The following is a 27,024-nucleotide window of genomic DNA, read 5'->3' on the forward strand; positions in this document are numbered from 1 at the left end:
CAGAAACTTAGATAGGCCTATGCGGTTTTAGAAATTGTTCTTCGCCCTGTAAGCATTTGCAGGAAGTTTGATAGCTCACAGGGCTGCGGGCCAGAAGGTTGTGGGTTCTCAGACCACCATGCACAAGAGTAGTGGTGGAAATATCTGCTTTATAATAAAAGCTTTGCATGAATCTATCATTGTATTTGCGGGTCTGTAAAAAAAAAATATGCATTTCTACGTCATTTTACATGGCTAGAAACCTTAGTAGAATATTTTTTTATACCACACAAATGACCGAAATGACAGGCTAAGAATGGACAGAGAGATAGGCCTATGCATTCGTCTTATCATCTTTCTCCAATGCCAAATCAGTGTCTTGTTTGCAAATAAACTGTTTTCAAATCATTATGCATGGTACTATCAAAAGTTAGGCCTTCCTTTCCACCCCAGATAGAGTAGGCCTACCGACGCAGTTTTTTTTTTATAGCTTTAACTGCTAGCTACTCTTATTCTGTGGCATAACCCAACGGGAGATGGTCACAAGTGTTTCCTTAAAAACTGTGTGTTAAAACATCTTATATTTTACAGAAAGGGAATAGCTCAATCAATTGATAGCGACAGAATAAGATTACTTTACAAGCAAAGCACATTTTTTGGTCTCCTCGGCTGTAGAAGGTTGTAGCTCAGCCAATGATTGTCATAGAATCTTAACGAAGATATCCTCATATGCGTCCAGAGTCATGTCTTTCCCAGGTATTTAACAGTTTGTTGCTAGCATAAAGCATTATGGACCAAAGTGCTGTTATAGATCACATTATATAATCAGATCTATTTTCTTTTCTTCAAAATCTTAAGCTAACAAAGGATAGGTCAGGCTTATGCTTTTTGCTATGGCATGATACCCATACCCTCGCATACCCCCTCTATTCCTGGTTTTACTTCACTGACATATATAGCATAATAACCAATTCAATCTAAAACACTGAGAAAAATAGAAATGTCATCAATTGCAAATTACATGACCCTCCCCTGGACTAGACTTAAACAACACTAAACTCTCCACCTGACTGAAATTGAAAAACAATGAGCCCTCCCCCATTTTCCTCCAGGGTCCCATTCTGTCCCTTCCCTAAAATAACCTGGCAACGTTACTTGCATTACTCTTTTGTTGCCCATTGCTTACAGCAACAGTTGAGATTGCTCTTTCCCCCCCTTCTCATTATATTCTTCTGTATTGTGAGTCCAGCACCATATCATGCACTTCAGGTCCATGCACAGTAGCAAGTCAGAACTGGTTTCAAACATCCTTTTCAAATCAAATAGTACTATAGACCTAACATTCTTCTGGTAATTAATCTGTGATAATATTGTTCCTGTCAGACTTCCGTGGGCTGACTCTGAAACAACTCTGAAAGATCAAAAGATACTCCCATTGCATTGTTGGAGTGGGCGGGTGGGAGGAGAGTCAATATTTCACTGAAAACTGGTAAAGACTTGTAGTCCTCTCTTGTAGAGTCCCCTTTTGTTTTTGTCTTTGTCTATGAGCAGTGACAACATCTGAGATCACATAAAGCATGTGAACATGTCGAGGTGTGACACAGGAGTGATACTATAAAATGGGATTTTCCACTCTCTATCCCCAGAAGAACCACTTACAGTACCGGGATAGAAAGGACCTCTTTCCAGTCACAAGACTATAACAGATGGGTCAATATTAAACCATAACACATGACCAACAGAGCCGTGTATGTTATCACTCAAGTTTTATTGTTACTCTCAAAACATTTTATCAAACTTTTTGATACAGAATGAAAGACACACAGCAGGAACATTCCTTGCATTGCCACAAAGTATTAGAAGTTAAATAATTGGCAAAAATATAAGTAGCATTAAAAGCAACATCCGTGTCATACTTTAATGCATATCAGTGCATAATAAGCCAACATCATGGTAAATATCCTACATAATCTCTATTTTTATATTGCATGAACAGATGTAAAAAATATATGCAACAATTTAAAATCCATTTTCTGTAAATGATATTAACTTGGCATCAATAACTTGAACACACTTTTTATCATGGGATAAGTTAATGCATATGAGGCCAAACAGCAAAAACAAGGCACTATTTGGCTTAAAATGTAAACTATTTACAATAGAAAAATTGGAGCTGTTTGAGGGGTCCCACACTTCTATGTCACAATAATGTTGTATGTACCGTTTGTACAACTATAACATTGGAAACATTGGCCTACTCAACTATGAATTAGATCAAAGAATTGACCATCCCAGAAAGAAAAGCTAAATCAAAGATTTTGTTACCTGAACAATTAATACATCATCCACCACAGCCACAGATTTATCAATTCATCATATCAAGGATTAAATACCCGCTGGTAATCGTAATAAAGCCCATCGCTCCAGTAAAAACTAAAAGCATTATAAAACAGTAGTGTTAACAATCGGTAGACGTATTCATGAATCATTTAATTCCAGACCAGCAGAGAGCACCAATCCCTCTGTCTCTCCCTTGACTGATGTTTCATTGACTAAAAAGAAAGCATCTCTTTTAAACCCACAGTGACTTGGCTGTACTGTATGTTTTCAAGCAAATGTGAGGTTGTTTTTCTACGCTATAGTACTGGTCTCAATGTATTTCTCAGTGACAGAGGATTTCTTATCTTGCACCACAGCGGTGTGGCTCCTGCTATGTGGTGCAGCCGTGGGCATGGGTGTGGTAGTGACTGTGACAGCAGCAGCAGCAGCAGAGGCCTGATTTGACCCCATCGAGCCACACAGGGAGCTGGAGGTCAAGGTGGAAGGACCCATCTGACCTCTCACCTCTACACTATGACCACCTGAGGAAAAGGCGGAGGACGACCCCTGGCCTCTCTGCAGGGTGACCTGGGGTGCCCATAAGCCTGCACTGCCCCCTACTGCCGAGGCTGGCCCGGACCCGCCCTCAACAACCAGCACTTTCCTAGAACCCTGTGAGAAGCTTCCTCCTGGCGAGAGATGGCCTCCTCCAATCATGGTCTGCCCTGCCCCCTGTAGAATCTGGCCTCCCTGCGTAATGGTTTGGCTCGTCTCTGTAATAACGTGACCTCCCCCAGTAATAGTTTGGCCGGCTCCCTGTAAGAACTGGCCTCCCCCCATAACGACATGACCATGGCCTCCCCCACCACCACCCATCCCCATCTGCTTCTCTACTAGCAGCATACCCTGAGAACCATGGAGCCCTCCTGCCTGCACCATCCCCTGACCGGTCCGTACCCCCACATGGCCTACCGCCTGATGGGCATGGACATAACCACCTCCTCCTCTCTGCTCCACCAGCAACAACTGGGGCTGAGGCTCCACCATGTACATGGTTGGGGCAGCGGCATAGTACATGGTGGGCTGCTGGATGAGGACGCTCTGCCTGGGGATCACCACGTTCTCCTGGATATGAGACCGGGGGATGGTGACCGATCCCTGGTCCCGAGTAATCAGGCTCTCCTGTAGGGGGATGGAGGTGGTGGAGGTGGAGACTGAGGTGTTCAGGGTATTGACATTGAGAGCAGTATTTCTGCTGACCTCTGTGTGAGTGGATGTGGTAGGTCTGGGATGAGTGGGTGACACAGACACATTGACAGTCTCCGCCTCCATAGCTATCGACCCCTGGCAGATCTCGGCCAGGGTCTTGAACTTGGGCCCCAGGTGGTTGAGGAAGTCCAAGTCATCATCAGCCCCCAGGAGGCTACAGCAGCCCACAGACCCTACCGGTGACCCCTGACCTTCATAGTCGTAAATCAGCAGGTCATCTCTCTGTTGGTCGATCTGCGCAGTGTGATTGGCCTTCTGCAAAGGTCATTTGATAGGGACAGATATATTAAGACAATGACACAATGAATAAAAATGACTACAATGATACTGCCCCTCAACTCCTATGTCAAAGGAATAGTCCAAGAAGTTGGATGATGTAAGATACTCACTGCAGAGTAGTACTCCTCTAGGACTTCCTTAGAGAGTGCCATCCCGTCGTAAGCACCAGCAGGTAATCTGGAGAACAGTGAGTGTTCATGATGTTCTGTCATGATTCCTCCGCCCATGCCATAGTCCACCTCTAATCTGCCACTGGGCTGGTGGAAGCCATGGTACTGTTGGTGCGCTCCTGTGAACATTGAGGATGAGGTGAAGCCGTCCCCTGACATGCCTCCTGCTGTTCCTCCTGCCGCCCCTTCTCTTCCTATGAATCCCGCATTTCCCCCGTACTTCCCTACATTCACAGTTTTGATGTGTCCATGCTCCATCTCCACGGGAACGTTCAGGACAGGAACTTCCTGTGAGGGGGAATGCGTGGGTCAATCAGAGGAGGGAATTTCAGAGCAATTCAAATATCAACTTGAGCTATAATGGAACATAACATGTATTTCTAAAGATCATTCTTATTCACTAACTCTAGAATATTTTCATGTCATCCATTGTGTATAAAATACCTTGTCTTCTCCTTGTCCTTCAGTGTGATATGCAATCAGGTGTTCTTTAGTGTCAAACGGGATGGGCTTAAAGTCTCCAATGGCCGCCGCTCCTCCACATAGACAGAACAGCAGCAGGAGAGGAACCACTGTGAACCCACATTCCACATTTTAACTCATGGACACAATTCAAAAGCACAAGACATGTTGCTAGGTGAGAGACCTGGATGCCTTCCCACTGGGCACAGACGTCAATTCAACGTCTATTCCACGTTGGTTCCACGCCAAACAATGTTGATTCAACCAGTGCGTGCCCTGTGGGTTGGCTTAAAGGCCTGTTGTGGACATGACCCATCAATGACTTGTCTTGGTCATCTTACTAATCACTCAAAGCATGCTGAAACAGGTGTAGTTTTATGAGCATGATGAAGCAGTCTCTCCTTCCTAGATTCTTATCAGGTAGGCAGTCTGAGGAAGCCAATGAGTATGAAGATAACAGAGGGCCTACTCACGCAGCAACAGCAGGAGGCCCAGGAGGAGCAGCAGGATGGCAGGTGTTCCTAACCTGACGTCCGTGCCCGTCCTCCGTTCGAAGCAGACCTTATTGACCTGATCACAGGTGCACACAATCACGTTCAGAATCTGACTGTCAGCACAGGCCTTCCCCTGCTGGTCATGGATCTCCACTGCAACCTTGTAGTGACCTGGCCACAGGTGGGCATGGTCTCGTAAAATGGCAGTGGTGGCTAAAAGAAACATGAAAGAGAAAATAAAAATGAATTATACAAATTGTAAAATGAAATCTATCAATCAAATCCATGAAAACATACAAGATATAATTTAAGTTCAGTTTAAGACTGCACTTTTAAAAACACCTATCAGGCTCAACAAAATAACTTCAAAACAGTCCCTTAGTGAGAAGCTTGTCTATCTGCTTCCTACATGCCAAACCTAAATGTCCTGGAATAGGCCTGTTACCATTGAGGTGCTCCACCATCCACGTCTGTTTGCCGTCGTCCTGAATCACTCTGAACTTGAAGGGAGCTCCGTTGGGGAAGGCATCCCCATCCACAGCCGTGACGTACACAGCGGTATCCCCCAGACACATGGTCGTGGTCGTAGCTGTCAGCGTGGGACAGTGGTCGTTAAAGTCTTCCACCTGGATGGCTATTGTCCCTGTGGCCGTTTTGGATGGCAGATCTGGACACCAAAAGAAAATACAGAATTAGATACAGACCTGACTTGTTCTCTTTTGGCTTCTTGTGGAGCAAAGGTCCTAGAGTGTATCTCCAACTACAACTGTCTGGGTAGATTTCTTCACTTAATTCCATATCTTACAGAATGGCATTAGGACCAATTGATTATTACTATGGGTACTTGCCCGTTGTGATGGCTATTATCTTGGCGTAGTATGTTCCATTGACCAGGTATTTGGACTCCCGATCAGGCAGTTTGTTCAGCTTGATCTCTGCTGTCTTTTCATCGATGATCAGCCAGTGGTCTTCGTCATATATTTTGGCATACCTGAGAAGATGATCATGACAACGGCACGCGATCAGGATGAACTTAAGGATTCTTTAGTACTGTATGATGGAGAGTAACATAACATCACACCGCATAATCTTCACCCCAATAAAACAATATGAAAACATCTGGGACCTCACCTGACATTGGTAGCGACCTGTAATGTGTCGCTGTCGATGGCTGTGTAGGTAGTGATAACCTTGTTAATGGTGACCAAGCTGGAGTCCTCAGAGATGGTCACCACTTTAACCGTTGGCTTGAATTTGGGGCCCTCTTTCTGGTTGACCACGTTGATCTTGATGGGGTAAGTCTTACCACCGCCCGTGATAGCTCCTCCCATAACCCCCCCTCCTATGGATCCACTCGTAGAGGAGGAGCCAAAGTAGTACTCTGCTTTGTTGGAAACACGTATGGCAAGGTTGAGCACTTTCAGCTCCTCATAGTCCAGTGCCTTTAGATTCAAACAACAGGGATAAACAGTAGAATCAGTCAAGTGATACAAACAATGTTGGAATAAGGTGAGAACACTAGTAGTTACAACCCGCTGGGCACAGACGTCATTTCAACATCTAGTTTTGATGTACAGTACATTTGGTTGAGCTGTCAACTAATGTGAAATCAACAATAAATGTCTCCAAACAGTTACATTAAAAAAAATTGGAAATCCAATCAGTTTTCCATGTTGATTCAACGTCATGACATTGCATTTTTTGTTGTTGAAATGAAGTGGAAACAATATTGATTCAACTAGTTTTTGCCCAGTGGGGACACTGAGGCTGGAATTCAATCTAAAAGAAAATGTTAACTGTGCTTCGGTTCAATTCTAGCCTCAGAGTCAATCTACAATCACAGCCCTTACCTTGGTAATCCATATAATGCCTTCGTTGGTCTTAGCATCTGTAGTGATGTTGAAGTAGCCGGCCTCATTGCCTGTGACGATGGTGAACACAGACAGCCAGTTGTCAGTGTGCATCAGATCCAGATCAATGGCTTTGATCCTCAGTACTTCCACACTGACCGTGTTCTCCTCCACACTGCCCTCGTACTGCAAACACACATCATGAAGGTCATACAGCCCAGGAACATATTGCAGTGAATTCAGGGAGTCCAGCAACTGTCAACCCAACACCTTAGCCAAGGGATCGGAACCTATTGGCACTAGGTGTTAGGTTAAGGTTGCTACAATATAATAAATATAATTCCCTATTATGCTGAATAGAAAATAGAAAAGTAGTGGAGGTTTTGTCCTTACAGATTCTTTCTCCAGGGTGGGGATGTTGTCATTGATGTCCAGGATTTTAATCACAACTTCTGTTGTTCCTGTGTTTCCTCCGAATGCTCCGTTCATATCTGAACCTTTTACAGTCAGGGTGTAGGTGTCTTGAGTCTAGACAACCAGGAAATACAATGGAGCTTACAGTCACTTACAGTTACTCAAATATTGACAAAATGGCCTCTGAAAGTGTCAATGCATACAGTGATATGCTCACATAGATGCACTGTGTACTGTATAATAGTATACCAAGGCATCTCTCTCACCTCTCTGTCCAGTGTAGTACTGCGAACCAGTATCTCTCCAGTCTGGTAGTTGATGGCGAACATCTTATCTGAAGAGCTCTTCTCCACTATGCTGTAGTAAATCTGAGAGTGTAGACTGTTCACTTCATCTGCATCTGTGGCAGTCACTTTCATGACAACGGTCTCTGGAATTGACCAAGGGGAAGGTTTACTTGTGCAGTACAGCAGTACTATACTGTAGTATTATTACTATTCATTTTACTACTACTACTACTACTACTACTACTATTGTATCACTACTGTCACTATTCTACTGATTACACTAGTACCAGCAATACTAGTACAACAGCTGCTACAACTTCAACCATTACCACTACTCTGACTACTAACTCTGATAGAAACATATATACAATAGTTGGAAACTACATGCCTGCAGCACTGGACTCATTGACGGATCCAGATTGGCCAAAAACGAACACTGGTGAGCAGTCATTCTGGTCATCAACTAAAATATTCAGGTCAATGTCCTTCTCTGCACGGCTTCCATTGTTGTACTTCGCTACTCCAAGTAACTAAAAGAGACCACGATAGAACAACATATTTTTATTAATTTCTTACATTTTGAGCACAAGCATTCCACACCTTGGATTAGGTTTTAGTGGGTAGCTTACATGGTAGGAAGCGGTCTCCTCTCTGTCCAGAATGCCGTTGATTCTGACAAGGCCTGTCTCTGGGTTGACGGTGAATAAGTTTATGGGGTATTGGTCTGCACCGATCCCGGTCAGTGAATACGTCACTCCTGACTTGTACTGCTCATCAGAACGAATCTGGCACAGACACACATTCCAATCAGCCAAGATAGTAAAACACCATTGTTATTGTAATAGTATTCATATAGCAGCCTCATTTGTCCAAAGAAACATGCAGTAACATGAGGCCCCTATTTAACACTTCACACTCTATATTTATACAGCTGGATTATGGTCACCAAGAATGACCCTAAATGCAGATACAATGTGTTGTAAGCATCGGTGAATACCTAGGTTGGTACACTACAATGCTATAATGTTATTTTAGTGCCAAAATGTTTTTTTTTAGTTTTTTTCAATATAGCTTTCATGTCAAGGTATAGGTACGAAACTATAGATCAATTAATTGTATGTTTGAGTTCTAGAAAAGCAGGCATACAACAATATTTGTTGAGAGACTTCATATTTTGTTTTTAGCCTGAACCATTCCTCAGCCAGAATGACTGACGTGTGACCACACATTGGGCTGTATCTCTGAGCAGCTTGTTCACAACACATACGTCTTTATTTGTATTTCTTTTATTACTTGTTAAACAAAATCTCATTCTCTGAGCAACTGTATTGGTATAAAATAATTAAAATATATATATATATTTTTAGCATACAATATAGCTCAGTATTTGTATTATTCATTTTATAGTATTTTTTGCTCATCTTTATCAAGGGTGCCAATCATTTCAGACCTGACTGTATGTCATGCTCAGACAAAGGCATGGTCTTATGGTAGTCAGAAACATCTGAACCACTCCATGAGTTTGACTAAGAGATGAGCTCATACCTTTGCGATGTACTTCATGTTTCTGTAATCTACATTCTCCTTCAACTTCTTAGGAGGAATGATCCATTCTCTCTTCTGTCTTCTCAGGTTCAGCCCGCCGCTTTCTACTGCCACCACACATATAAACTACAAGAGAAAAACACAACAAATAACATTGACTCCTCATTTAATATTACTGTAATAACACTGTAATACCAATGTATCTCTTCTAAATCACTCAACACTGTACAAGTTGTACAATAACTTATAATTTCTAGCTCAGTAGTTAAAGCTTAATGTAATTAGGTGTGCTGTACACAGATCCATGTCATGATTGTTTCCTCAGTGTCTGTTCCACTTTGTACAGATTAATGTGTGTGGTTTCTTGACAAGCCAAATGATGATTGCATGTTTAGGCCTGTTCATAATGAAAACCATATGACATGCATACTTACAATTTACAATGATATAGCTTTAGGCAATTAGGCCAATTCGTTTTCGTTCACTATCACAAGGCCTACAAACGGAAGCTGTATCCATTCGGTTTATGAGAAGAAAACATATTCTGTATGCTGAGGACCAATGAAAATATCTCATTAATTAATTTCACAACATTTAAAGGAGAACGTTGTAATAGTGATATCACTGTCGATAGTGGGTGTCAGTATACTTTTTTGTTTTAAATCTGAGCTAAAACTGACATTGACCAGATGTGGTCTGACATTCTGTAGGCTATGACTCCCTGGACAACCATTACGCAGGTAAACACATTTTCTTCTCATGTTGTCCATAGTCGTTGTCACTTGGACGCAAACAATGACAGAGAAATTGCAATTAAATAACGAGATATAGAGTAAACACTCTCTTCTTGTAGGCTTAAGGGATGGCTACAATGCTAAAAAAAACGGTCAATTAATTCGAGATATAAACTGTATTGTCGACATTGACGCTTAAATCTACTTGAGCAGTGCCACACCCCAAAAGAGAGAACTGTTATAAATGTTAGGGTATATCATTATCAATACCTGTTACGATATGAAAAGTATTATTCTTTACTTACCGTTAGTATGAACGGCAACAATATAACAACAGTTTCTACACGGGCCATTGCAATTCAGTAAAACGTTCCCCTCCTGAAGTATAATGCTTTAAATCCGCGGTTAGTATTTTCTATTCTGCATTGGACTTTGGCCTTTTCGAAGGTGTAGGCACAACTTTTCTGAGATTATACGAACTGCAATAGGCGGCGCCTCGACGAGTTTCACCACAGCACATAGGCTGATTACAGAAGCGACAATCGAGGCGAAACTAGGGAGGGATTTTTTGTTCACAGTCCCGACTGGGAAAGCTATTATTATTATTGTGTTGAAAATGAAATATAAACTATTACAATCTAATGTACAACACACATCACAACATATTGACCAAAATTGTTTTGATTTCTTTAGTAGTCCAAAACTGCAGATAATGCATCCACAATCATTAATATTCTATAAAATGTTAGGACACCATCTTGTGTCCAGTGCTTTCTCATTCAGGTGTAAAACCTCATTCAGGGATGTGAGATTCCCAAACCTCTGTTTCTGCTAGGAAGGACTACACTCAGAACTTGAAAGACAGAACTTGATGTTTACATTTTCAACAGTCTTTAGCCTGGTAATAAATTGATTAACCTAGTTAAATATTATTGCAGTGTGCCTGTCTGTGTGTGTGTGTGTGTGTCTGTGAGAGAGAGAGAGAGACACAGACAGACAGACAGACAGACAGACAGACAGACAGAGACTAAGAGAGAATGTGTACTGTCAAAAGAAAACAATTCCACTTTTGCATATGTTGCCAAATTACAAGGAACTCCTTAATGGTCTTTGGGGAGTAGGGTGGGAGATTTCAGCTTTCATCTGGACTGATAAAACCATGGGTTTATTATGGGTGCAGTCTGTCTTCATAAAGTAAAAGTCCATCAGGTCCCTTTATGAAAAAATTGCATTCAGAGTGCAGTATAACTGCAGTACAACTGTAGGTAGAGTGCAGTATAACTACAATTCAACTACCAAACACTCCAGTTATTCTGTAATTACTGTGTCCAAAATAATACAGTCGACTGCAGTTACTGCACTTTTACTGCAATTTCAAAACTGCAATCTTTTTTTGTAAGGGGTGGATTGTACAGAGACATGTATGCTAGGGATGTTGCAATCACACCAAAGTGAGAACCTAAGGGGAGGGTGGCAAGGGTGAGGGAGGCAGGGTGACAAGATAGAAGGGCAGGACTTCTACAGAAATTATTATTCAATGTTTTTCCTTAATGTGCACCCTGGCCGCCCTAGGCTAGACCAAAAAATGGCAGCCCTCCTATACACCCACAAATTTAGAAAAGTCCCAGTAAGCAAAATGTCAAAAAGAGGTCTAAAATACGTATTTTCCAGACATTGAATTTTGGTTTCTTTTATGTTCTGAATGAAAGGTGAAAATATCTATTTTCTGGATGTTTAAAATACAATTTTTTTATGGTGAAATCAAGTTAATTTTTAGTTCTGAATGAAAGTTGAAAATACTTATTTTGTGACATTGGAAAGATGTCTTTTTAGGATGTTGAAATCAGGTTCATTTTCGGTTCTGAATGAAAGTCCTTTGTAGATGTCTATTTTTTTACCAAATCAAGGTCGGTCCAGACCGGACCAAATCTGAACCAAACATAGACGTCTAAATTGCTACAGGGAGACAGGACGGACAGCTGATCGTCCTCACAGTGGCAGACCACGTGTAACAACACCTGCACAGGTTCGGTACATCCGAACATCACACCTGCGGGACAGGTACAGGATGGCAACAACAACTGCCCGAGTTACACCAGGAACGCACAATCCCTCCATCAGTGCCCAGACTGTCTGCAATAGGCTGAGAGAGGCTGAAATGAGGGCTTGTAGGCCTGTTGTAAGGCAGGTCCTCATCAGACATCACCGGCAACAACGTCACCTATGGGCACAAACCCACCGTCGCTGGACCAGACAGAACTGGCAAAAAGTTCTCTTCACTGACAAATCACTGTTTTGTCTCACCAGGGGTGATGGTCGGATTCGCGTTTATCGTCGAAGGAATGAGCGTTACACCGAGGCCTGTACTCTGGAGCGGGATCGATTTGGAGGTGGAGGGTGTCACAGCATCATCGGACATTAGCTTGTTGTCATTGCAGGCAATCTCAACGCTGTGCATTACAGGGAAGACATCCTCCTCCCTAATGTGGTACCCTTCCTGCAGGCTCATCCTGACATGACCTTCCAGCATGACAATGCCACCATCCATACTGCTTGTTCTGTGCGTGATTGCCTGCAAGACAGGAATGTCAGTGTTCTGCCATGGCCAGCGAAAGCCTTGATCTCAATCCCATTGAGCACGTCTGGGACCTGGGCTAGGGCCATTCCCCCCAGAAATATCAGAGAACTTGCAGGTGCCTTGGTGGAAGAGTTGGGTAACATCAAGAACTGGCAAATCTGGTGCAGTCAATGAGGAGGAGATGCACTGCAGTACTTAATGCAGCTGGTGGCCACACCAGATACTGACTGTTAATTTTGACCCCCCCTTTGTTCAGGGACACATTATTCAATTTCTGTTAGTCACATGTCTGTGGAACTTGTTCAGTTTATGTCTCAGTTGTTGAATCTTATGTTCATACAAATATTTACACATGTTAAGTTTGCTGAAAATAAACGCAGTAGACAGTGAGAGTTTATATCCAGTATTTCTGAAAACTACAAACTCTCTTGAATACACATCTGTTTTATTAACACAGCTATCTTTAACAGAACCAAAGTAAGAACCTTTTAACGTCATCTACATCCCCAAATTAAAAAGATAAAAACATTAATTAAAAGATTCAAAGACACTCAACTGGGTTGTTTTCAAAAAGATTGTTACTGTATTTATATCTTTTGAAACAACACTTATTCATATTATTTGCAATAAAATATCACATAGAACAAATGATTTTGACAACAATAGTGTTGAATTATTGGTACCACTAGAATGAACACATTTACATTTAAGTCATTTAGCAGACGCTCTTATCCAGAGCGACTTACAAATCGGTGCATTCACCTTATGATATCCAGTGGAACAACCACTTTACAATAGTACATCTATATATTTTTTTTTGGGGGGGGGGTTAGAAGGATTACTTTATCCTATCCCAGGTATTCCTTAAAGAGGTGGGGTTTCCGCTGTCCTGGCGTCGTGAGGGAGCTTGTTCCACCATTGGGGTGCCAGAGCAGCGAACAGTTTTGACTGGGCTGAGCGGGAACTGTGCTTCCTCAGAGGTAGGGGGGCCAGCAGGCCAGAGGTGGATGAACACAGTGCCCTTGTTTGGGTGTAGGGCCTGATCAGAGCCTGAAAGTACGGAGGTGCCGTTCCCCTCACAGCTCCGTAGGCAAGCACCATGGTCTTGTAGCGGATGCGAGCTTCAACTGGAAGCCAGTGGAGAGAGCGGAGGAGCGGGGTGACGTGAAAAAACTTGGGAAGGTTGAACACCAGACGGGCTGCGGCGTTCTGGATGAGTTGTAGGGGTTTAATGGCACAGGCAGGGAGCCCAGCCAACAGCGAGTTGCAGTAATCCAGACGGGAGATGACAAGTGCCTGGATTAGGACCTGCGCCACTTCCTGTGTGAGGCAGGGTCGTACTCTGCAAATGTTGTAGAGCATGAACCTACAGGATCGGGTCACCGCCTTGATGTTAGTGGAGAACGACAGGGTGTTGTCCAGGGTCACGCCAAGGTTCTTAGCACTCTGGGAGGAGGACACAAGGGAGTTGTCAACCGTGATGGCGAGATCATGGAACGGGCAGTCATTCCCCGGGAGGAAGAGCAGCTCCGTCTTGCCGAGGTTCATCTTGAGGTGGTGATCCGTCATCCACACTGATATGTCTGCCAGACATGCAGAGATGCGATTCGCCACCTGGTTATCAGAAGGGGGAAAGGAGAAGATTAATTGTGTGTCGTCTGCATAGCAATGATAGGAGAGACCATGTGAGGATATGACAGAGCCAAGTGATATGGTGTATAGCGAGAATAGGAGAGGGCCTAGAACAGAGCCCTGGGGGACACCAGTGGTGAGAGCATGTGGTGCGGAGACAGATTCTCGCCACGCCACCTGGTAGGAGCGACCTGTCAGGTAGGACGCAATCCAAGCGTGGGCCGTGCCGGAGATGCCCAACTCGGAGAGGGTGGAGAGGAGGATCTGATGGTTCACAGTATCAAAGGCAGCAGATAGGTCTAGAAGGATGAGAGCAGAGGAGAGAGAGTTAGCTTTAGCAGTGCGGAGAGCCTCCGTGACACAGAGAAGAGCAGTCTCAGTTGAATGACCAGTCTTGAAACCTGACTGATTTGGATCAAGAAGGTCATTCTGAGAGAGATAGCAGGAGAGCTGGCCAAGGACGGCACGTTCAAGAGTTTTGGAGAGAAAAGAAAGAAGGGATACTGGTCTGTAGTTGTTGACATCGGAGGGATCGAGTGTAGGTTTTTTCAGAAGGGGTGCAACTCTCGCTCTCTTGAAGACGGAAGGGACGTTGCCAGCGGTCAAGGATGAGTTGATGAGTGAGGCGAGGTAAGGGAGAAGGTCTCCGGAAATGGTCTGGAGAAGAGAGGAGGGGATAGGGTCAGGTTGTTGGGCGGCCGGCTGTCACAAGACGCGAGATTTCATCTGGAGAGAGAGAGGAGAAAGAGGTCAAAGCACAGGGTAGGGCAGTGTGAGCAGGACCAGCGGTGTCGTTTGACTTAGCAAACGAGGATCGGATGTCGTCGACCTTCTTTTCAAAATGGTTGACAAAGTCATCCGCAGAGAGGGATGAGGGGGGGGGAGGGGGAGGAGGATTCAGGAGGGAGGAGAAGGTGGCAAAGAGATTCCTAGGGTTAGAGGCAGATGCTTGGAATTTAGAGTGGTAGAAAGTGGCTTTAGCAGCAGAGACAGAAGAGGAAAATGTAGAGAGGAGGGAGTGAAAGGATGCCAGGTCCGCAGGGAGACGAGTTTTCCTCCATTTCCGCTCGGCTGCCCGGAGCCCTGTTCTGTGAGCTCGCAATGAGTCGTCGAGCCACAGAGCAGGAGGGGAGGACCGAGCCGGCCTGGAGGATAGGGGACATAGAGAATCAAAGGATGCAGAAAGGGAGGAGAGGAGGGTTGAGGAGGCAGAATCAGGAGATAGGTTGGAGAAGGTTTGAGCAGAGGGAAGAGATGATAGGATGGAAGAGGAGAGAGTAGCGGGAGAGAGAGAGCAAAGGTTGGGACGGCGCAATACCATCCGAGTAGGGGCAGAGTGAGAAGTGTTGGATGAGAGCGAGAGGGAAAAGGATACAAGGTAGTGGTCGGAGACTTGGAGGGGAGTTGCAATGAGATTAGTGGAAGAACAGCATCTAGTAAAGATGAGGTCAAGCGTATTGCCTGCCTTGTGAGTAGGGGGGGAAGGTGAGAGGGTGAGGTCAAAAGAGGAGAGGAGTGGAAAGAAGGAGGCAGAGAGGAATGAGTCAAAGGTAGACGTGGGGAGGTTAAAGTCACCCAGAACTGTGAGAGGTGAGCCATCCTCAGGAAAGGAACTTATCAAGGCGTCAAGCTCATTGATGAACTCTCCAAGGGAACCTGGAGGGCGATAAATGATAAGGATGTTAAGCTTGAAAGGGCTGGTAACTGTGACAGCATGGAATTCAAATGAGGAGATAGACAGATGGGTCAGGGGAGAAAGAGAGAATGTCCACTTGGGAGAGATGAGGATTCCAGTGCCACCACCCCGCTGGCCAGATGCTCTCGGGGTATGCGAGAACACGTGGGCAGACGAGGAGAGAGCAGTAGGAGTAGCAGTGTTATCTGTGGTAATCCATGTTTCCGTCAGCGCCAAGAAGTCGAGGGACTGGAGGGTAGCATAGGCTGAGATGAACTCTGCCTTGTTGGCCGCAGACCGGCAGTTCCAGAGGCTGCCGGAGACCTGGAACTCCACGTGGGTCGTGCGCGCTGGGACCACCAGGTTAGAGTGGCAGCGGCCACGCGGTGTGAAGCGTTTGTATGGCCTGTGCAGAGGGGAGAGAACAGGGATAGACAGACACATAGTTGACAGGCTACAGAAGAGGCTACGCTAATGCAAAGGAGATTGGAATGACAAGTGGACTACACGTCTCGAATGTTCAGATAGTTAAGCTTACTTTGCAAAAATCTTATTGACTAAAATGACGAAAATGATACAGTACTGCTGGCTGGTGAAGTAGGCTAGCTAGCAGTGGCTGCGTTGTTGACTTTGTTTGAAAGTGTAGCTGGCTAGGTAACCTCGATAGTTTCAGTACTACACCTTATCATGATACAAAATCAGCTATGTAGCTAGCTAACATAGCACTAATCAAGACGTTCCTTTGTAATGTATTAGTTTCTACAGTGCTGCTAGTCGGTAAAGGTTGGCTAGCTTGCAGTGGGTTTGATGATGACTAGGTGTGTTGACTAAGTCTGGAGTTTGGACAACGGCGTCGCATCGCGGCTGGCTAGCTAACCTCGATAATTACTCTAAACTACACAATTATCTTAGATACAAAGACAGCAAAGACAACTATGTAGCTAGCTAACACTACACTAATCAAGTCGTTCCGTTGTAATATAATAGTTTCTACAGTGCTGCTAGTCGGTAGAAGTTGGCTAGTTGGCTAGCTAGCAGTGTTGACTAAGTTAGGAGGACGAAAATAGCTGGCTAGCTAACCTCGATAATTACTCTAAACTACACAATTATCTTTGATACAAAGACGGCTATGTAGCTAGCTAAAAAAAATTGCTCAGATCAAACAAATCAAACCAATGTAATGAAATGTAATATTACCTGCGAAGCGAAGTGCGACTACTCGCTCCAAACATTTCAGAGTCAATATTATTTTTTTATATCAGTTTACATTTAAAAGTTGATTAACAGGTTGGATACAGTGTAAAAGATCACAAACAATTAACTATAATAATTATATTAAAGGCTATAGCCTTCCCTGTAGCTCAGTTGGTAGAGCATGGTGTTTGCAACACCAGGGTTGTGGGTTCGATTCCCACGGGGGGCCAGCACAGAAAAAAAATGTATGATATGTATGAAATTGTATGAAATCTATGAATTCACTACTGTAAGTCGCTCTGGATAAGAGCGTCTGCTAAATGACTAAAATGTAAAAAAAAAAATGTAATTATACAATCATTACAATATGATGATTATATAATTAAGCAATAAGGCACGAGGAGGTGTGGTATATGGCCAATATACCATGGCTAAGGGCTGTTCTTAGGCACAACGCAAGTTAAGCAACCATGAGGTGCCTTATTGCTATTATAAACTGGTTACCAGCATAATTAGAGCAGTAAAAATGAATGTTTTGTCATACCCGTGGTATATCAAACAGTATACCACGGGTATGACAAAATATTTCTTTCAACATTCAGGGCTTGAACCACCCAGTTATAGTACTATATATACAAATTATAATAATTATATTTATATTATTATATTAAATAATGTACTGTAACTTCTAAACATTACTGTAGGCTAGATATAGATTACAGTAGGCTAGTTATTGATGAAGTTGTTGTGGTGTGTGTGTGTATGTGTATGCATGCATACGTGCGTGCTTGCGTGTTGGTGTGTGCGAAGCTGATGAATTCTTTTCAGAGTCCTCACAGTAAGCCCTCCCAGGCTTAGGGACTGATGGGAAAGGGGTGGTAATGTCCCTACACTCTTCAGCGGTGAAAGGCCTTATCTCATCATAGCAATACCATGGTCATTTTGTATCCAGTCCTTTTGGAACAATCACTTTTTTCTCACAGGTGGCTCTTCATCTTTAAGCAGACTTTGCTGTGTGACTTCACTGTCTGCAAACTCTTTGTTCTTCACAGACCCTGACCCCTGTGTGAAATAAAATGGTGGTTATTTTTTACCCCCACCACTTTCCTGAAGAAACTGCTAAGGAATGCTGTCCAGTCATATGTTGGAACAATCCACACAATATGTTAACCTTGTTCATCATCATCATCATCCGTCTGATTGTTTTCCTCATCTGAATTGGTCAACGTTTTTGGGAAGAAGAACCATCACTGTCAGTTTCACTGCTGTCACTTTGACTTCCTCTCTCATCATCATCATCTTCAGCAGCAGCAGGGCCCTCGTAAGATAATCATTTATCAATTCTGGCAAATTAGAACCACTATCAACAATTCTCATATTAATTAGATCTAATTAGATTAAACAATGAGCAACTTCACTACCTGAAAACGGTGCCGTCCTGATGATTGACAGCTGTCCATTTTTGAAGTTGATGTCTTCATTTCAGACACAGCGGGAAGCGCGGGGGAGGGGGTGACGTGCAGCGGGATGTGCACCTGAGTACTTTAACCATCTTCACAAGGTGCGGATGCGGGCAGTTTCTCCGCGATTGCTTTTCATTTAAAAGATTTATAGATTATAGTTTAACTGAGATAAAGGACTGCATTTCATTTGAATTAGGACAGGGTGACTGACCTGTCTCTCACTTCTAATGTTTTAAGAATAGGGTAGGCTATCGTTTAACATGAAGTAGGGTACAACATATTCATCAGTGTTTGTCTTTTGATCACTGTCTGTCAACTCCATTTTATTTGGGCCAGCTGAATGGATTTAGCTTTCAGTTAGGCTAGGAAAGCAATCTCGGATAAACTCCCTGCATCCGCATCAACATTATAATGATATGAAAAATTCAAATCAATCTGCGGTCGGATCTGTTGATACATAGCCTAGTTGTACTAAGCCAACACGGGAGCTGTCAGTTGGCTAGCCAGGCACCGAACATGAACAGTGTCAAAACAACTAAATTGACTAATTTAAAACTTGTAAACACATACTAAGTAAATGGTTCAAAGTATCTGATTTATTACAAATGTCAATTTCCATGAAAAAGTCATTTTTACTATGGGTGGACGTGACATCCGATGGGTTCTTCTCAACCACTGCACATATGCCACTGGTTGAGAGAAACCGTAATTGTTTTTGGGAATGATTCTGTGAGGTTGTTGGAGGTGCGTCTTGGTCAGTTTCGCTTGGAAAATGTCGCCCTTGTCAATCTGCTGTCATAGGCAGCCGCCTAATCATGTCTAATGGGCAGGCCGGCCCTGTCCCTGATAGTTCTGTGCTAGTCTGTGGGCCAGCACAGACAGAACAATGAGTCAGATATTTTTGCGGATGTATAAATGTGAAGCATTCAGTTGGTGTTTCCACTCACTACCAAATGGTGATGAGAGGATGATGAGAGGAAGCCCAGTGGCCCAGAGTCTGGGAGAAAATGGAGCGAGATGGATTTTGGCTGACCTTTTGCACATCAATGAAACGTTTGATCTCCATACATTTTTCTGTTTCCAAAACTATAATCTGGAACAAACAGAATGGAGTGCATTTTGTAGACTTTACCCCTTGACAAAGTTTCAAAACATTGCGTTGTTTAGGAGTGCAAGTGCAAATTGAGTGATTGCACATGCGTACTTCACAAAGTAGGTGTTCCCTTTTGGCAAAACGTTCCCTTTAGGCAATCTCAATGTTCACTATGCGCTGGATTTACGGTGGAGTTGCTCATTGGTTGTTTTCCATGTCAACATGTGGAGCCTCGAAAATAGAATTTGAATTTATAAAGTAAAAAACAAACATGTAGCTGTTAGCTAGGCAAGTAAGATGTTTTGTGGTTGGCATTGCAGTCTGTATTTGATAGAGTGTAAATATTTGCATTGGAGGATAGTTGAGAGGGTGATCGAATCAGGATCAAATCCTCTGCTCTCCAGCCCATTAATAATATAATAATAGATTTAGGAATTAGAACAATGGAATGGTCATGAACCTTCTTGTGATGGTCCAAAGGTCAGCCATGTTGGTCAGGGTGTTGGCCAACTTTGCCAGTCCTGTGATAAAATATTGTGTAAATCAGATCAAACTTTATTTGTCACATGCGCCGAATACAACAAGTGTAGACTTTACCGTGAAATGCTTACTTACAAGCCCTTAACCAACAGTGTAGTTCAAGAAGAAGAAAATATTAACCAAGTAGACTAAAATAAAAAGTAACACAATAAGAATAACAATAACGAGGCTATATACAGGGGGCACCGGTATTGAGTCAGTGTGTGGGGGTACAGGCTAATTGAGGAAATCTGTACATGTAGGTGGGGGCGAAGTGACTATGCATAGGTAACAAACAAACAGCGAGTAGCAGCAGTGTACAAGGGTGGGGGTGGGGGGGGGTGTCAATGTAAAATTGTCTGGTGGCGATTTTATGAATTGTTCAGCAGTCTTACGGCTTGGGGGTAGAAGCTGTTGAGAAGCCTTTTGGTCCGAGACTTGGCGCTCCGGTACCGCTTGCCGTGCGGTAGCAGAGAACACAGTCTATAAGTTGGGTGACCGGAGTCTCTGACAATTTTATGGGCTTTCCTCTGACACCGCCTATTATAGGTCCTGGATGGCAAGACACTTGCCCAGTGATGTACTGGGCCGCTCGCACTACCCTCTGTAGCGCCTTGCCGAGCAGTTGCCATACCAGGCGGTGATGCAGGTCAGAATGCTCTCGATGGTGCAGCTGTAGAAACTTTTGAGGATCTGGGGACCCATGCCAAATCTTTTCAGTCTTCTGAGGGGGACTAAGGACACTGGGACACCTCCCTCTTCAATTGGATCCTAGACTTCCTGATGGGCCGCCCCCAGGTGGGGGGGGAGGGGGGGGGGAGGTGGATGCCTGAGGTATACGCAGAGCCACACCCTCGTCTGTCACTGACCTTTCTACAGAAGAAAGTTTCATTGAGCAACCGCCTTTATAGACATTCCCTTTTACTGGAACAATACTGACTAAGACCTGAGGTATTGTTGTGTTAACATTTAACGAAGAGCATTAACTGACAGTTGAGGGGAGAGTTGCACAAGCCTCTCTTTTTTTGCTCCTTTTTTCTTCTTCTAGTTCTCAATAGTTTGATAAGATTTACAGGTAAAGGGGGTTGAAATGATGTGGTTTGTTGAAATATATATGTGTGTGTGATACCACCTGAGGGCAGGACACAGGGTGTGTCCTGTGATATGGCTCTCTCTCTAACCTGAGTAGAACCCTGGATACCTCACCACACTGTGTTTTGCAGGGAACAGGTTTCAGTGGCATTCCTCTCTGAAGAGAGAAGAGCAGATAACACTGCTATGGAAACCCCGTGAGACACATGACTGCAGTCAGCCAATCAGATAAGGCACTCCAGAAATTTGTGTTATATTTGGTGATGTGTCTAAGGATATTAATATGTGTTTAAAGTCAACTATCTAGTGATATTATACATTCATAACCTGGGTCTTGGTCAAAAGTAAAAGTATGATTGATTGTACACCAATAAAGACTGAGATGACTTGTAGATAGGCCTCAGACCAGTCCTTTGACTGAAAAATTATAACGTTCCTTCTGACTTTTTATAATCTGAAATGTAAAATCAGAAGGGCCACTGACAGTGCAGTAGTTTGTTATCTCTTTGTAGCAAAGATGGTGTCTACATTTTTAAAGCCTATAATGCAACTTCTCTCACCCAGACAATGATTCCTATTAACACATACGTTGGTGCCCCTCCCTCTCACTCACTGGCTTCAAGGGAAGGGAAGAGGGGGTGTTGTTGACACTAATGTTTGGGTAAGGGAGGGGGGGGAGGGGGGGGGGGAGGTGGATGCCTGAGGTATACGCAGAGCCACACCCTCGTCTGTCACTGACCTTTCTACAGAAGAAAGTTTCATTGAGCAACCGCCTTTATAGACATTCCCTTTTACTGGAACAATACTGACTAAGACCTGAGGTATTGTTGTGTTAACATTTAACGAAGAGCATTAACTGACAGTTGAGGGGAGAGTTGCACAAGCCTCTCTTTTTTTGCTCCTTTTTTCTTCTTCTAGTTCTCAATAGTTTGATAAGATTTACAGGTAAAGGGGGTTGAAATGATGTGGTTTGTTGAAAGAACAAGAACAATCATCAATCCTTACCTGGTTATCCTGGTTAGGGGAAATAAAACTAGGACTCGTAAATCAGAGAGAATATGAAACCCAATCTGTCATTTGCCTATGCCCATACATTTAACTGATTTAAATTACGAGATATTTTCTTCTGTTGGATCATGTGTGTAAAACTGAAAGCGCACATGCGAAGGTGAGGGTTAGAACGGTAACATCAGAGCATCTCATCAAACTCTTCTAAAAGGTCTCCAGAACTGTCCAGCATGAGGATAACTTTACCTTAACTTTCTCACACTATGTTTTAATGCACAGGTTTTAACGCAAGACCTGGTTAGGGATGTGTTTCTACTTAAAATAACACTCTTACATGAAATTGCTATCACAGGTAAGGTACTTTTGTTTGGAGTTTTGGCTGGGCCTTGGTTGACAATAACAGACATTACTACCTCAAATTAGCTTCACAATGAAATGATTCGAACACTAACAGACCTGTGCAGTGCTATAGGGTATACTGGGGTTGTGTTCACTCCTGCAGTTGTCTACTAGCCTGTAGTAGACACACCTATTCACACTAAGCTCTAAATGACTAAGTATTTATCAGTTAATGAATGACTCGTGGAAGAAAGATTATGCCTCGACAACACAGACACAGCGACAGAAACTCAGGATGAGGTGATTTTGTTTTCTGTCTATACTCTTATCAACGTCTGCACACAGTGAATAATCCTTTATGCTTTGCACCACAACTTTGTCGGACCAGCCCCTACAGTACTGTTTGTGCTGTTGCCTGTGACCAATAATGTTTGTACCATGTTTTGTGCTGCTGCCATTTTGTGTTGCTGCCATGCTGTGTTGTCTTAGGTCTCTCTTTACGTAGTGTTGTGGTGTCTCTCTTGTCGTGATGTGTTTTGTCCTACATTTTTATTTTTAATCCCAGCCCCTATTCCCGTAAGAGGCCTTTTGGTAGGCCGTCATTGTAAATAACATTTGTTATTAACTGACATGCCTAGTTAAATAAAGGTTAAATAAAATAAATAAATAAAATAAACAATATAAAAGTTGATCCCTTGAGACTGACATAGGAGAAAGAGGAGAGAGGAGAGAGAGAGAGGAGAGGGACGTCGTTGTAGGGGCATTTGCAGTGTGTTTTTGTGTGTGTGTGTGTGTGCATGTGTATCTGCTTTGCATTATGGTGTTACATTCCTTCTCAAGGCCTGTCATAATGTCCACAACCATGACCCAGACGTGAAAGAGTTTTCCACTACAAGTGCTTTCATTGTCTTTTCTTTTCCTGTTCTAATTCTTTGTGTGGATTCTGAATGCAAAGTCTAAAATATTAAACAAACCAAGAAAAACAATGCTTAATGGAGTGTGATACTATGTTGGCCCATCAGTGGGAGATTCAAACATCTGATATAAAATGTAATAATAGCGGCAACTCACTCTCTCTCTCTCTCTCTCTCTGAATGCTCCAGTCTTATCAGCAGTTTATAGTGATAGCATGAGCTCAACAGTCTGAACACAAATCCCAGCCTCCTCCACTTCAGCTCCCATACAAAAGACATTTATCGCATGCAGCAAGAGGTGCAGAGGGAGGTCATGTACTTTCAAGTACAGACCATGGAAGGCTTTACATGGATTAACAGGCTTTGGGCAGGTCCATTAGAGTGCAAAAGAAAAGTTTGGGATCAACAGGTATGGTGCACTTGGCTCACTAAAATCTCATACTCATTTTAATAATGACAAAGCATATTCCCAGAACAAGTCTTGGTATATTGACCATACACAACAACCCCCCGAGGTGCTTTATTGCAATTATAAACTGGTTACCAATGTAATTAGAGCAGTAAAAATAAATGTTTTGTCATACCCGTGGTATACGGTCTGATATATCACGACTGTCGGCAAATCAGCATTCAGGCCTCAAACCACACAGTTTAAAAAAAAATATATGGGGTGTGTATAAACCAATGATGTGTATAAACACTGGATGACTGACAGGGGGAGCAGTATTGAAGCCACTGCACAGCCATGTTGGTACTCCTCCTCAATTGTAAAAAAGATTTGGAAGCTATAGAAATGCATTTATTCATGTCTACATTTGTTTGTGACATTTGTTGTTTATTCTATTACAGACACCTTAATGAATATTTTAAAATTATGTTATGTGAGCTAAACATAGAAAATTGAAAAAACATTTTTTTTTAATTCTTCAGAGTACTAATGTTACTGTACCTACTACAATAACACACATTTAGAATAAACAGAAATTGATGCTGGATAATGAACAATGCCAAAATAGCCTTTGTGCAAAAACGAACTTCCAGAAGTTATCAAGGCACTAACATGAAGTGAAAAAATAATAAGGAACAATTAACTACATGAGAATGCCTTGATTACGTCTGGAAGTTCGTTTTGCACAAATGCTATTTCGGCATTGTTCATTTTCCAGCACTAACTTCTTTTTATTTTATAGTATTTCATCCCATGATCAAAGAGCACCAAATGGATTAACTACATCCCAAAGAGGCACTCTTCTCCTGTGTCACTTAATTACGTTTAATTGAAATACTGTAAAATGCCATTCATTCCTATGGAGGGCTGCTCCTACTGGGGAGTACCATTATGGCCTACCGGTGGCTTCAAAGCCTCTCAATGGCCAAAACATTGCATCAGCAATCCAGGGTTTATATACAGTACCAGTCAATAGTTTGGACACGCCTACTCATTCAAGGGTTTTTCTTTATTTTTACTACTAGCATTTTCTACTAGCTGTAGAAAATGCTGATCATAGGTTTGTTGAATGGAAAGATACTTTACATGATAGCTACATTAAGGATTACATTAACAATACAACATATTTGAATCTCTCCCCTTCTCTTCAGAACGAATCAAAATGGTAGGGGTTTAGATGTGGATGTGATTAAATGTATCTGACACTATTTCCAAGGAATTACAAAAGAGTTACAAAAGCTCTAGTGATAAGAAGGCCACTATCTCAATATACAATAAACATATTTCTCATACAAAAGAGGCCAAACTGAGTGACATTTCAAATGTTTACTCAGGGAAGATGTACCAGCTGAATGCATACATTTGATCCATACCCTTAGCACTCAAACCCTCCCTACTACAAATGTGTACTTTTCCATCACCCAGGATTTCTCCATGGTCCTCTGTGCATATCACAGGACTTCTTATCAGTCACGAGAAGCCTTGAGTTATTGGGAGTACACATTCCTACAGTTCACTTCAGTCCACTAAATACACTGAACAAAAATATAAACGCAACATGTAAAGTGTTGGTCCCATGTTTAATGAGCGGAAATAAAAGATCACCAACATTTTCCATACGCACAAAAATCTTTTTTCTAATTTTGTTCACAAATTTGTTTACATCCCTGTTTTGCCAATATAATCCATCCACCTGACAGGTGTGGCATATCAAGAAGCTGATTAAAAGCCTGAGTGGTGCTGAGGAATATTTCTGTCTATAATAAAGCCCTTTTGGTGTGGAAAAACTCATTCTGATTGGCTGGGCCTCACTTGCCAGTGGGTGGGCCTATAACCTCCCAGGCCCATCCATGGCTGTGCTCAGTCATGTGAAATCCATAGATTAGGGCCCAATTAATTTATTTCAATAGACTGATTTCCTTATACTGTATGAACTGTAACTCAGTAAAATCTTTGAAATTGTTGCATGTGGTGTTTTAAGAGATTAAACCTAACACTATGTTCAATCTCTAAGGATACATAAAAACTAGATATTAATACTAGGAGGATATAATTATATAAAAGAGTAAAGACATAAAACAATAATATAAAACCAAATGTACAATCTATCAAATATAATAATTAGTTCAGTAGTAAAATTTGGCTTAACAAATCACACAATAATTTACATGGGCTAACTCTGTGTGAAATAATAGGGATTTACATGATTTTTGAATGACTAACCCTTCCTCTGTCCCCTATACATCTGCTGTACCTGTAAGGGCAAGGGTTAATTCAATCAAGTATTGAATTTCAAGAACAAATTCAACTAAAAAGACCAGGGAACTTTTCGAAAGCCTCATTAAAGAAGGGCAGTGATTGGTAGATGGGTAACGATAACAAATCAGACATTGAACATCTTTTTAAGCATAGTCAAGTTAATAATGCTGTGGATTATATATTAAACCACCCAGACACATCAAAGATACAGTCATCCTTCTGAACTGAACCACAGGACAGGAATGAAACTGCTCAGGGGTGTTATCATGAGGCCATTGGTGATTTTAAAACAGCTACAAAGTTCAATGACTGTAATGGTAGAAAACTGAGGATGGATCAACAACACTGTAGTTACTCACAATAATGAACTAAATTACAGAGTGAAAAGAAGAACGCAAATATACAGAATACAAATATTCCAATAGATGCATGTTGTATGCAACAAGGCACTAAGGTAATGCTGCAAAAAAACACAGCAAAGGAATACACTTTTTGGCCTAAATGCAAAGCCTTATGTTTGGTGCAAATCCAACATAACACCTCACTGAGTAACAGTATAGCCATGATCCCTAACATCTTGACAGAGCTTGAAGACTTTTGAAAAGAATAATAGGCAAATATTGCACATTCCAGGTGTGCAAAGCTCTTAGGGACTTACCAAAGAAGACTCACAGCTGTAATTGATGCCAAAGGTGTTCCTAACATGTACTGACTCAGGGAGCTGAATAATTTTGCAACAATTATATTTTTTTGTTATTACATTTATATTAAAAACTGTTATAATTATTTGTGTAGATTGCTGACAATTAAATCCATTTCAATCCCACTTTGTAACACAATAAAATGTGAAGAAATCCAAGGGGATTGAATACTTTTGCAGGGCACTGTAAATCCATTGCATGGTGGGACAGTTGATAGTTGGGAACAAGCGCTAAGGGTCATTCCATTTCAGACAATGACCCTTTGCCGATACGTTTCCCCCTGTCGGTAACATTTCTTCACAGTGCT

General features: G+C 42.4%; 2 protein-coding genes across 2 annotated transcripts; both read right to left on the reverse strand.

The window, feature by feature from the left end:
- Positions 1-1,728: 1,728 nt before the first annotated feature.
- On the reverse strand, positions 1,729-10,317 carry LOC115169647 (desmoglein-2). Its single transcript, XM_029725473.1, has 14 exons — positions 10,108-10,317; positions 9,069-9,194; positions 8,153-8,308; positions 7,912-8,053; positions 7,503-7,666; positions 7,216-7,350; positions 6,823-7,008; positions 6,104-6,414; positions 5,821-5,963; positions 5,418-5,639; positions 4,952-5,185; positions 4,461-4,588; positions 3,957-4,304; positions 1,729-3,822 (listed from the first exon to the last, which is right to left on the reverse strand). The coding sequence occupies exons 1-14, from the start codon at positions 10,153-10,155 to the stop codon at positions 2,611-2,613; spliced, it is 3,555 nt and encodes a 1,184-aa protein (XP_029581333.1). The 5' UTR covers positions 10,156-10,317; the 3' UTR covers positions 1,729-2,610.
- A 2,951-nt stretch (positions 10,318-13,268) lies between these two features.
- On the reverse strand, positions 13,269-14,303 carry LOC115169686 (uncharacterized; the record flags this gene model as incomplete). Its single annotated transcript, XM_029725569.1, has 2 exons — positions 13,269-13,994; positions 14,190-14,303. Coding segments are annotated over 2 exons (840 nt in total), but the record flags the coding sequence as incomplete, so codon positions are not given.
- Between the last annotated feature and the right edge of the window lie 12,721 nt (positions 14,304-27,024).

This window comes from Salmo trutta, chromosome 31, assembly GCF_901001165.1.
Source record: "Salmo trutta chromosome 31, fSalTru1.1, whole genome shotgun sequence".
Lineage (NCBI taxonomy): Eukaryota > Metazoa > Chordata > Actinopteri > Salmoniformes > Salmonidae > Salmo > Salmo trutta.